Here is a 12439-nt window from a genome sequence, read left to right as displayed (position 1 = left end):
TATTCCATAAAATTATATGGAAATTCAAAATATTAAGCTCTGGGTTATTTAACTATTTTCTTTTATACAGAGATCATTTCTTTAATCATAAGAAATTTAACAAAAGGTAATTGTCACCTTGGCTCTTTTCCTGTCAAAACCATTGCACAATCAACGAACAGAGCAGGGATGCAATGATGAAATAATCGGCACACTGAAATCCATTTTTCAATTGTTATAAAACTGATGGCTGGACTACGATATTCTTTACGACATGGATGCATAGTATGGGCTTTTAAGACAAGTTTGAAAAATTTCTTAAAAGAAGTACCATTCCTAACTCCAGAGGTACAATTGAACACCAATGCAGCATCTGGCCTATAAATGAAATTTTAAATAATAAAATAAATAAGGAGTTAATTATTAGCAGAACAAATTTCTGTTATGTATCAATAAATGTTCTATATATATATATATATATATATATATATATATACCATAATTAGATAAGTTATAGTGTAAGTACCCTCCATAGTTTGAAAATTGAGGCAGTCCCCAGCCAACCGTACTCCTGGTAAAAATGAAAAAACATAATAGGTTAATTAATATAATAAATATAATAAGCCTTACGTGGGAAAAGGTATTTTGCAAGGGACTTTTTCGAGGGCTAAACCCCTACAAAATATCCAACCCTTCGAAAAAGTCCCTTGCAAAATACCTTTTCCCACGTAAGGCTTATTATATTCATTATATTAATTAACCTATTATATATGTTTTTTCATTTTTACCAGGAGTACGGTTGGCTGGGGACTGCCTCGATTTTCAAACTATGGAGGGTACTTACACTATAACTTATCTAATATGGCATATCTAACGTCCGCTGTAATGTTCTATCTCACGATGGCATTAATCGATACGTTCTATATTTAACATGTAATATTTTATTTTAACATTTTAAACTCTGTAATATTACGATTCTATATATATATATATATATATATATATATATATATATATATATATAGTTCTAATTTTTAAGCAAAAACCCCAATGAAATGATGCCACCACAACTTCAGTTAATTTACTCCATATAGACATCATGCATTTGCACTAACTTATATCTGCAAAAAAAAAACCTTATTAGAGTTGTTGTCTGGAAGTTTATTGGTACATCAGCAACAGATATCATAACACATAACATACCAGACTTGAGTTATGAGTCAAATGATAAGAGGTTAATCTTCAGGTGGTAATTATCAAATACTTGAATGGGTTGAGCACGCTGAATTCTGATGGGATCCTTCCACTTGTTCAGATTACGAACCTACGGGGGCATAAATTCAAATTAAGAAAGGACAGATGTAGAATAGATGTGCGGAAATTTGCCTTTAGCCAGCGGGTGGTTAATTGCTGGAACAAACTTCCATCTGTTGTTGTGGAAGTTGATAGGTTAAATAAATTTAAGGAGGAACTGGACAGGCATTTGGAGGGAATGGTGTGTGTTTTTTTTTTTTTTTTTGGCTGATGCTGCATAAGCTCATACACTTGCTTTCTTGTATCACATGCCACTGCTACTACTACTACTACTACTTATTGAGTAATTCCAAATGATTTTTAGGCATGTTCCTAATCTAATTCTTGTAATTTAAATTTGATATGATGTGTTCGGGTGCTATATCTGTTGACCAAAATTTATCTTCTGAAGTATTTATTCTAGCATAAGAGTATCTAATTAATGTTTTCTAATTAATGTTTTAAAGGCTGCTTTTCTTAGTTTTTCAAAATTTGAGCAATTGAGTAAAATGTCAGGAGCTGTTAGTATAGTATGACAGTCTTGACAGTCATAAGGAGCAGATCCTTATGAATGTTCTTATGATCACTCCTTACTGAGAACAGAAGATCTGCTCCTCTTGAGAAGCAGATCCTCTTTTCTCAGTAAGGAGTGAATAGTGTACTTGAGAAGCAGATCCTCTTTTTTCAGTAAGGAGTGAATAGTGTACATATGCCCAATCTGTAATGTGACCAAAATTACTTCTTGTTATTTCTCAGCAAGCTGGTAGATCAAATGCTTTATCATTTCTTTTAATTTATTTACCACAGGTTTTTGGTGATTTGCTCACATACTTGTTACCATTGCTGTGCTAATAACTACTAACAAGTGTAAAGGGAAGAGGATTTTGCTTTCATAAAAGTGACTATAGTGGTCTTAGGCAGTTTTTAAATTCTTTCAGCCAGACCAACTAATTAAGTTACCATCTGCCAATTCTAAATGGGAAGAATTCAGGAAAGTAACCATAAGAACTACAAATATAGTAAGACCTGAATTAAATAGCTTTTTAAACCAACCAAGAAATATAGTTAAGCATTTAAGGATGACAGATAAACTAATGACAATGAAGAAAAATATGTGGGATGATTATTATTAGCTACATGGTGCAAGGAAGCCTGACACTTATGCTGCACCAGCCAAAAAAAAAAAAAAAAAAAAAAGAAAAATTTCTGAATTAATCTGAGAGAGAGAGAGAGAGAGAAAACAAGAGTCAGAAGTAGAAGGGAATCACCAAGAAAGAGAAGAATGATGATATCCAGCTCAGGACCCTGGGTGTGCCAAGCCCATACTCACCAGTTATGAACCCCTGGGGTTAGGGGCCAGGCAAGCTAAGGTAGTTTATTAAAAGTCCTAGACTAAGAATAACTAAAAAAAAAAAAAAAAAAAAAAAAAAAGCAAAGAATTCTTTGCTTATATTAACAATAAAAGGAAAGGGATGAACAGCATATTGGACCATCTAAACAATGGCATAAATGCTGATGATCCTGTTCAGGTTGCTGACAAGCCAACATTTTGCATCTAACTGTTTGTTCGTAAAGACATTTTTAGGGACGGAAACACCAGAAATACGCAAAGTTATAGATGGGAGCTAAATGATTTGATTATAATTGAGAAGGCAAAAAGAAAATGCTAAAGCTAAAAGCTTTAACGTTATTCACATAAGGCACCTGGGGCTGATTGGGATCTAGTTACATTAAAAGCAGCAATAAAAGATAAGCAAACTCTTGACTATAATTATGAGAGTATCCCTGGATTCAGGAGAGGTACCTATAAATTTTAAGTGTGCAAATGTATCTGCTATTCACAAAAGGGATCATAGGGAAACATGGGCAATTATAGACCAGTAAGTTTGACTTCTATTTCAGGGAAAATAATGTAGTCAGTAGTTAAAATTAGTGTTGCAGGGTCATCTTAACAGGAATGGAATTATACAAAAATCTTAACATGGGTTCATGTTTGTTTGTTGTTGTTTGTTATTTGGTTTTTAGGAGCATTAGCAACTAAGGCCATATTGCTCTGGGGATATGAGGTGGTCATTCCCTGACCTTTCCGCATCCTCTGTATTTGGTGGTCACAGGCTTGAACCCCGGTCTAATCAAGAAGCATGTGCTATGCACTTCTGCTCCTGGCCACCTGGCTACGGAGGCGCCATGGGTTCATGGGGTGGATACTGTTTGACTAATCTGATTAGCACTATGATGGTTGAGCAGCAGAAAACAGAGGGTAGTTATAAATGGGCATTGGTCATCTTAGAATAATGTTATTAGTGGCATCCCTCAGGGTTTGGTGCTGGATCCATTAATGTTTACATTGAGGGATCCATTTATTAGCTATATTGAGGAAGGCATATCAAGTTTATTGCAGATGACATAAAGGTTGGCAGGGTGGCTAATCACAAGAATTAAGGCATACTACAAGGCAATGGGCTGAGAAGTGGCATTTGAGATTTAAATGCAAGGTACTGCATGTGGAAGGCTCTCTAAATAGTGTATGCTGTTGTTGGGGGAAGGGGGCTAGCTGGTACAAGAAAATACCCTCTCTCTATATCCATGCATATGAAATAAAATATTGTTACTCTTCTTAGTTTCTCCTACCTCATGTCAATCTCCTGCCCAAAAAAAAAAAAAAAAGTACAAATCTCTTAGAGTAAAAAAAGACTAAGCACAAAGTATGCATTAAAATGTCTGCCAAATATTTATTTCAATATTTCTTATAGGATTAATAGTGGATAAATTTGATATCTTTTTAAACATTTATTTTATCAATAATGACTGTATTAGATTTATGGACAGCCTTTAGTTCTGTGGAAAATTGTCATGCAATCAATTGGAATTAGAAACAACATTGTGCCACATATTTTTGGAATGTAAAACTGCATGAACCAGACAAACCATTGCTGCCAATTGTTTCATATAAACAGTCTACATTTGCCAATCTTTCATTCTACATAGTAAAAATAATATCACCGCCCACCAACACAATTTTCATAATTCAAAACCCATAACACAGCCCGTGCCTACTCCTTAATCCAAAACATCGAAATATTAGACACAGCTATTTTTGCTTCTTTCGACATTATATCATTATATACTAATGTTAATAGAGACTCCACATTAAACAAATTAAAAGAATGGCTAATGGCTCACAGGAGACAATGAATTAAATCGCTGAACTGCAATTTTCATTGATAACATCATTGCATTCACTTCCCTACTTATTCAAGCCTGACAGTTTAAACTGAACACTGATGCTCACAAGCAAATATACAGATTTCCTGTGGGTCTAGGCATATATTAGCCCCGTTATCTGAAATATATTTAGCCTCTATGGATGGCAATATTCTCAATCTCCCCCCCCCCCCACAGTTAAAGTTTTCATTTGTTAAGCAGATCATGCTTATAGTTTTCAACAAACAAACAAGAGACCATCTACATGATAAATTTAATAATGTTCAACAAAGACTTAAGTATACATTAGAATATGAAAAGAATAATAGTATAAACTTTTTGAATCTTAAAATTTTCAAAGACAATAACAAATTACTTGTATTTATAGAAAGAGCATCCACACAATTCAATTCACCAGACAACTTAGGTATGCATTCTTAGGTACCAACATAACTTTAATTTTCTCATCACACAATAAAGTCAATACTTTTTGTAGTAGTTACAAAAATACCTAAAAATATGATATCAGATATCAATAATATAGTGTATTTAATTCCCTATCATCCGCAATGCATGTTACATTGGAAGCACCGCAGCAAGATACGGTTCATCAAATAATCAAACACCAGAGTTTAAAAACATCATGTCATACCACCAAGCTCACAATCCATGTTCACTCTTCGAATCACCAACCTAAAATTGATTCTGCAATAGTTTTAACAAAGTTCCCCTTCAGTTACAAATCGATTACTATAGAATCATTGCAAAAGAATGTTTTAAGCATAACACACATTTAATTTTTAATGCCATTTCTCACCAATTTGGAATTTAAGTTCCATCCAATTTCCATATCCGGACAAACTGTATCGTGGGAATTGAAACTCATAAAATCAACCCTCTTCATTTTGTCCTCACTAACCAACTGATGGCAATCATGAAAGCCTCCATCTGGCTCTTGGTTTTAGTGCTTCATATCATTATTGACATACAGGGTTGTTAAAATTAAAGTATCCCTAAGTAGAGGGCTCTGGAGCAAGTTCTAAGGCTCATACTGAAGAGATATCTGAACAGGTACAATAAAGAATGCACTCAGCATTTATTAGAAAAAAAAATTAGTTACAAAATTTGTCACTATATGACACTGTGGCAATACAAAACACTTTAACAGCACTACAATTGTTCAATGTGTCCTCCATTTTGGTCAACAACAGTTTCCATTCGAAGAACAGCATTTTCTACAGCAGAACATAACATGTCAACTGGAGCCAGCACATGACGGCTAATGCTGCCCTTCAGATCTGCCAGAGTTTGACATCCTTCCCGATACACCTGGTTCTTCAAAAAACTGCACAACCAGAAGTCGCATGGAGTGAGGTCTGGTGATCGGGGTGACTAAGATGTCTGTAAACTATGATGTCTGTAAACAACGCACCATCTTGCATGAATATGATATCCTGAAGGCACCCACGTTGTTGCAGCTCTGGTATTGCGAAATTTGCCAATATTTCATAATATCACTGTCCAGTGACGGAATAGGTGCGGGGTCCAGTCGGTGTTACCTGTTCAAAAAAATATGGCCCAATGAATGTGGCCGTAAATCCACACCACACTGTCACTTTTGGACAATGCAACGGGACCTCTTGGGTTTTCTGTTGCTCAAATGCGACAGTTGTGCGTATTCACTTGTCCATTTAAGCAGAAGTGGGCTTCATTACTCCAAAGGATGTTCCATGGCCAAGTGATATCCACTGTCATTCGGGCCAGAAACTGAAGTGCATATGTGAAATGAATATCTGCATCACCATGCTTTAGCTGCTGATGCATGTGCATCTTGGAAGGATAGTACCACAACACCTGACACAATACTAGCCTTACAGTGGAATGTGGCATGTCCACTTCACGAGAAACAGCTGGCACACTTGCACTACCACATGGAGATTGACTTGATAAATCCACAACAGCCATAGCCACATCTTCAACATGAGGAGTCCACTCGTTTTCAACCTCTACCTCGCTGAACACCAAGATGTCCTGTTGCTTCAAATTTTGCAGTCATTTTACGGACAGCACAAACAGTCATAGGTCCACGTGGGCCTTATGTGTCTGACGGCGGAATTCTCTGATAGCCACAGCTGCATTGTTGCTGTTCTGATAGTACTGCTTCACTAATAGCACTTTTTCCTGCAACGTTGTTGACATTGCTGCTGTAGTGCAGGCAAACATCTACTGTATGATTTTGAAGAGATTGCTTTGCTTTTATACAGTACTGTAGAGCTGAGTAGTGGCACTGTGGCAATAACTTACGATTATGCATATAACATGTTATTTGCATAATCGTAACTAAGATAATTATGCACCATACAGTGATATAGCGCCGTACAGTGAAAATTACAAAATTTGTAACTTTGTAATGAAGAGGAAGGCCTAGGAGGACATGGATGGATGGAGTACGGGAGTGCATGACAGCCCGAGGCTTAACCAACCAAGACACCTTGAACCGCACTTTATAGCAGGAAAAAATTCCTACCAAAAAATAACTTGTAGGCTGAGGAAACCCATTGTAAATGGAAACACTCCTCTTGACGATGATGATCAGATCTTTGATATTGTTAAGGTTACTCTGAATCCCACGACAGTTCCACCGAAGAAGTGGATGCATTATTTGGACTTAGTTATTGATTCAGATGATTTACGAAGTGATGCCTTTTTCAATTGATCTATTTTGACTTTTTATTTTCTGGGGAAATTTGGTCGACCACCACTGTCCATATCATTAGTTGCATAAAGTTCCAGAACTGGTTCATCTTCTTGCTCCTTTTCATCAATTTCCATAGTGTCAGTATTTTTTTTTGTTTTTTCAACAGGTTTGGTGGGGTTTTTTTGCATCCAGTTCTTTTGTTACTGCATCATAGTTGTTGTTGTTGTTTGTAGTTTTGTGGTGCAGAAGCTGCTTCGGCTATATTGCACCTGTTCAAGTTTTGTTATTTTCAGTTGTGTTAACACTAATGTTGGAATGTTAGATGCGATTGGTATGTGACCTTATATTCAGTTTTATATTTCTGAACTTGCTTCTCTCCCTTCCATATACTGCAGTCTCTGGAATAGGCAGGGTGGTCTCCTTTGCAGTTTGGACAGCAAGGAGACTGTGTATGGCATTCTTTATCATTATGGTCTTTTGAGCCACAAGTGGCACAAATAGCTTGTCCTCTGCATACTGTTTGGGAATGGCCATACTTTTGACACTTGAAACATCTTATGGGATTGGGGATGTATGGCTTTACCTGGCAATTCAGTTATCTTGCTTTGACTGATGTTGGCAGAGTAGGAGTTTTGAAAGTAAGAATGACAGTGCGGGTTGGTATCAGGTTTCCATCCTTTTTAATAAGGATTCTTTTGGCATTTGACATTCTGGTTTTGTAACCCTTGTACAATTTCTTCTTCAGAGCTGTTCAGGAGGTCCCATTCCATGATAACCCCTTTTGATGTATTTAAAGTGGCATGTGGAGTAACTTTGATGGGAATCCTGCCAAAAGCTGTGGCTTTAAGAAGTTCTGAATATCGGTGATTTGTTGCTTCTATCAGTAGGTCACTAGATTTTAAGCAGCAAACCATTTTTGGTGGACCAGCTATATGTTCTAAGCATATTTGTATTACAAAGGGAGAAAGTTCACTAACAGGCTGGTCTGTTAGGGAGTGGAAAATTAGAAAGAGTGGAGAGATGGTTTGGGTCAGATCTTTCTTTCGTCTCTTGGATAGATGGATTAGGATCATCTTGCTGCCAATTATGATCAATTTGATCCATAGATCCAGGTGAAACCTGGTTTGTCAAGTCCATTGTTGCTCCTTTTAGCCCTGAAAGGATTATTTTTCCTTTCAGGTTTCCGGCTCCGCCATGGGGAGGCAGGAGCAGTGTCACCTAGTGACCAAGCGGCTGGAGAATTAGTTTGTTAGTGAGAAAAATGAATAAATATCCTAATAAAAGAAAGTGATTTTAAAATCTGCTAAGTACAGAACCGCTTAGCAGATTTGACCAGAAAGAAATGAACTGAGAATAAGAAAGCAGCTAGAAATGAAACCGAATAAAATAACTTGGAAGGATCACTTTATATTTTGCTTAAGAAAAATCGCTTGGTCCCTATCGCTTGGAACTCGGAGCCTGCATCATAGTGCCCAATCAGATTGGTCAGACAAGACTGCCCCTTTACAGATCCATGATGTGACTGCAGTATAACTGCATTCCTATCCTCCTTTGTTGCCTTCCTTAATATAATTGGATAGATCTCATCCACCCCAAGTGCCTTTTTAATGTTATGTTTCCACTTTCTTCTCAGCTATCACAAAATAATTTAGGTCCCTGTTAGATTTTGATGAACTTGTGGCATTCCCCTCCCTAAAGAACCATGTGTTCTTGTGAGTTTTCTTCTTCTTCTTCTGTAACATAAGAAAGGTTTATTCTGCAATAACCCCTTTGAATGTATTTAAAGGGGTCACAACTTATGTTGTGATTCTTCCACAAAAGAAAATTTTAAAGATTCTTTCAGCACACTGATGTTCTGCCATTTCAACTAAATTTCTTTGTAGCTTACTTATCAGAGAATGAAGAAGAAAGTGGGTGAGGGACTTTTGTTGCATTTGCATCCATCTTTTATAATTTGGAAATGGAAGAGTTATGTTCTTCCAATTGCCTATCTTTCTGCTCAGGATCACAAGATCTGCGAGATGACATGTTAGTAAAGTCCACACTTTGCTCCTTTTACTTGGGCAATTGTCTTTATCTGTTAGGTTGTTGTTATTTGGTTTTTAGGAGCATTAGCAACTAAGGCCATATTATCTGTTAGGTGTCCAGCCCCCAGTGCAAGTTCAAGTAATGTCATCATATGATCAAAATGGTTGATAAAGTTAGTTGAGTTAATAAAGTTAACAAATATACTAAGAAAAGAAAAGTGGATTATCTTTCTTGAAACTTTCTAAAAGTATAGAACTAGCTCAAATAAAGACAATTGGAATTAAATAAAACTCAGTCTCCTCAAAAGAGCAAATACAAAGAGCAAATACAAATACAAAAAGAGCAGATACAAATCACACAGTGAAAAAACTCACTGTGGACACTGCCAGCTAGCACTTAGCATCAGTCACTGCACAAGTGTTGTAAAGAAATGTAGCAGAAAGGAATCATTTTGGAAGTGGGGGTACAGTCATAACACAAAGTGAGAATGGATTATTGAAGTCTGCATTCAGAAGGAAGGCAACAACAAGACCTTTGGTTTTACAACTGCATAAACAATTCTTATTAAAGAATTTAATATTCACACCTATAAAAATCTTTCTCTCTCTCACTCACAGAAATTGTTGGGCTCCTGCAGCAAAAGCCTCAGGCTTCCTTGCATCATATGTCTAATAATAATAATTTCCACATCAGACCATTGGTCAAGAGCATAATCCACTATTATATCATTTCTAGAGGAGAATAGCACTGAGTTCCCTATTCTACTATTATAACCTGCCACAATTGCAAGGGCTACCTGTGTCAAAAATATCAATTTCCTAGTAAGAATGAGAACTTACCTTTGATATGCAGTGTACCATATAACTGAAATAATCATATTAATCACAATATCAACTGGAATAACTTCAAATAATTTAGAACCAGCTCTTAAAATCCGTAAAATGCCTTTACCTATCTGAAAAATTCAATGCAGAAAAAAGGTAAAAAAAGGTGAATATTTAGCATTAAGTTATATTGACTTTTAATAAATGGAGAAACCTTTTGATTATTAATGTATACAGTATATGATATATACACAGAGAAATTTTAAAAAAAATTTTTTTTTTTTTTTATGAAAACCCCAAATATGACAGGTATTAAGAACCTATAGTACTTAGTACCATGCATGGGTTTGAGGTTGAGAAGGTGAAAGGTGATATTTGCTGACATTAGACTTGAACTTCTGTAGACTATAATTTTCAGGAAATACGCATGAAGGAAGGTTGTTCCAGAAAACAGCAGTTGAATGAATAAAGGAGGAAGATGAAAAGTTGGTTCTTGAGTTTGAAGTTGGACAGTAAATGGATGTTGGCTGGTGGCGGCAAGTGTTCGGACTGTTTTGAAAGAGAGAGTGGGAATTATAGAAGCCAATTCAGAAGAACAGTGCCCATGGATGTACCTGTAGAAAAGACATGCAACAGAAACAGAACATCTATTAGACAGAGAGTGGAAAGACTATATTAGAGATGAGTCATTAATTAACCTAATTGCCCTCTTCTGAATGGAATCTAGAAGCCTGAGAGAGATTCCCATATCCGCCCCAGATGTGGGATCAATATTCCATGGTAAGGTGGATTTGCGATTTGTACAGAGTGAACAGCTGTTTGGAAGAAAAGTACTGCCGAGAACGAAAGAAAAAACCAAGTTTTTTAGATGCACAGGAAGCAATATTTGTAATGTGCTTGTGCCAAGAGAGATTAGAAGTCAGGATAATCCCCAAAAGAAGTATATCATCTTGCCTAGAAATCGGAGTGTCACCAAAGATAAACATAGGAGCAGAAGAATCCTTTTTGCCAGATATGACTGGAATCGGGTTTTAGAAAGATTGAAATCAACTAATTTGTCTTTGTCCCACTCAACAATTACCTGGAGATCGGCATTTAAGGAATTGGTAGCAGATAGCATTAATTGAGGCATATGATGCAATAAACCATGCTTATACAGCATCAGTCAAAATAAAAAAAAAAAAAAACCCTTCCCATTTCACCCATAATCACCTCCTTGTCTCTGCTAACAAAATTCCTATATATCATTGACAAAACTCCATGACCTGCTCTGACAGCCCATCTGCACTGCTCATAGAATTTCATATCTGATTGCACAATTACACCCAGGTCTTTTTCATTCTCCACCTCTCTGAGTGTAGTACCATACAGTTGGTACATTTCTCTTGGGTTACTGTTACCCACATGGAGTAGTTTGCATTTCTCAATGTTAAACTTCAGTTGCCACTTCTCAGCCCATCTGCTCAACTTTTCTAGATCCTGTTGCAGCAGCGTACTATCATTAGTGTCCTTAACAACCCTGCTAACCTTTGTATCATCTGCAAACTTGGACATTAAGATTGATATAACTTCATCGATATCATTGATAAATACAAAAAACAACAATTGGCCTAGCACCGAACCCTGGGGGACTTGGCTAATAATATTAGTCCACGTAGAGGTCCCACTCAACCATTCCTTTATCCATAGCAGTAACTTGCCTTTAATGCCATACCAATCCAATTTGTACAGCAGTCTTCCATGTGCAACAGTATCAAAAGCTTTCTTGAAATCCAAGTATATGATATCAAAATTATTTTTTGCATCCAGTTCCTTTGTGACCACATCGTAGTATCCAATCAAATTGGTCAGATAAGACTTCCACTTAACAAACCCATGCTGTGTCTTAGCTATTACTGCTGTCTTGTCTAGGTGAACTTGTATCACCTCTTTAACCAGTGACTCCCTTATTTTCCCTGGAACAGAAGTTAAACTAACAAGTCTATAATTATTTGTGTCACCCTTTGAATCCCCTTTGTGAATTGGGGATTTGCACACCTCCAGTCCATGGGAACCTCCCCTGATTCTAAGGATGCTCTCATAATTATGGCTAAGGGTTTGCTTACTTCCCTTGCTGCCTTGTTCATTATAACTGGATAAATTCCATCTGCCCCATCAACAATTTCTGCTCCACTTTACTCTCAGTTATTACAAAATCATTTAGCTCCCTGTTAGAGTTTGATAAACTTCTGGTATTCCCCTCCTTGAATAACTCCTCATTTGTGAATGTAGACGCAAAATACTAATTCAATTTATCAGCTACTCGAGCAGAATCATCAAAAGTCGAACCATCTATGTTAAGTGGACCAATCTGCTTCATCCCCCTTATTTCTATATTTTACATAAGTAAAGAACTCTGCTGTTTTTCTTTGTG

At 36.5% G+C, this 12439-nt stretch overlaps 1 protein-coding gene across 1 annotated transcript in view; it reads right to left on the bottom strand.

Moving 5' to 3' along the window:
* Positions 1 to 10122, bottom strand: part of LOC150077606 (fatty acyl-CoA reductase 2-like) — a 35178-nt gene extending 25056 nt beyond the window's left edge. Inside the window, exons 1-2 of the mRNA XM_090386455.1 lie at positions 10042 to 10122; positions 118 to 357 (exon numbers count right to left, since the gene is read on the bottom strand). Of these exons, the coding sequence (XP_090242581.1) occupies positions 118 to 357; positions 10042 to 10079 (278 nt within the window). The 5' untranslated portion in view covers positions 10080 to 10122. The remainder of the gene's footprint in view (positions 1 to 117; positions 358 to 10041) is intronic.
* Between the last annotated feature and the right edge of the window lie 2317 nt (positions 10123 to 12439).

This window comes from Mastigoproctus giganteus, chromosome 12 (assembly GCF_048544385.1).
Source record: "Mastigoproctus giganteus isolate SK-2022 chromosome 12, ASM4854438v1, whole genome shotgun sequence".
Classification (NCBI taxonomy): Eukaryota; Metazoa; Arthropoda; class Arachnida; order Uropygi; family Thelyphonidae; genus Mastigoproctus; species Mastigoproctus giganteus.
This window is presented reverse-complemented; position numbering and strand designations above follow the sequence as displayed.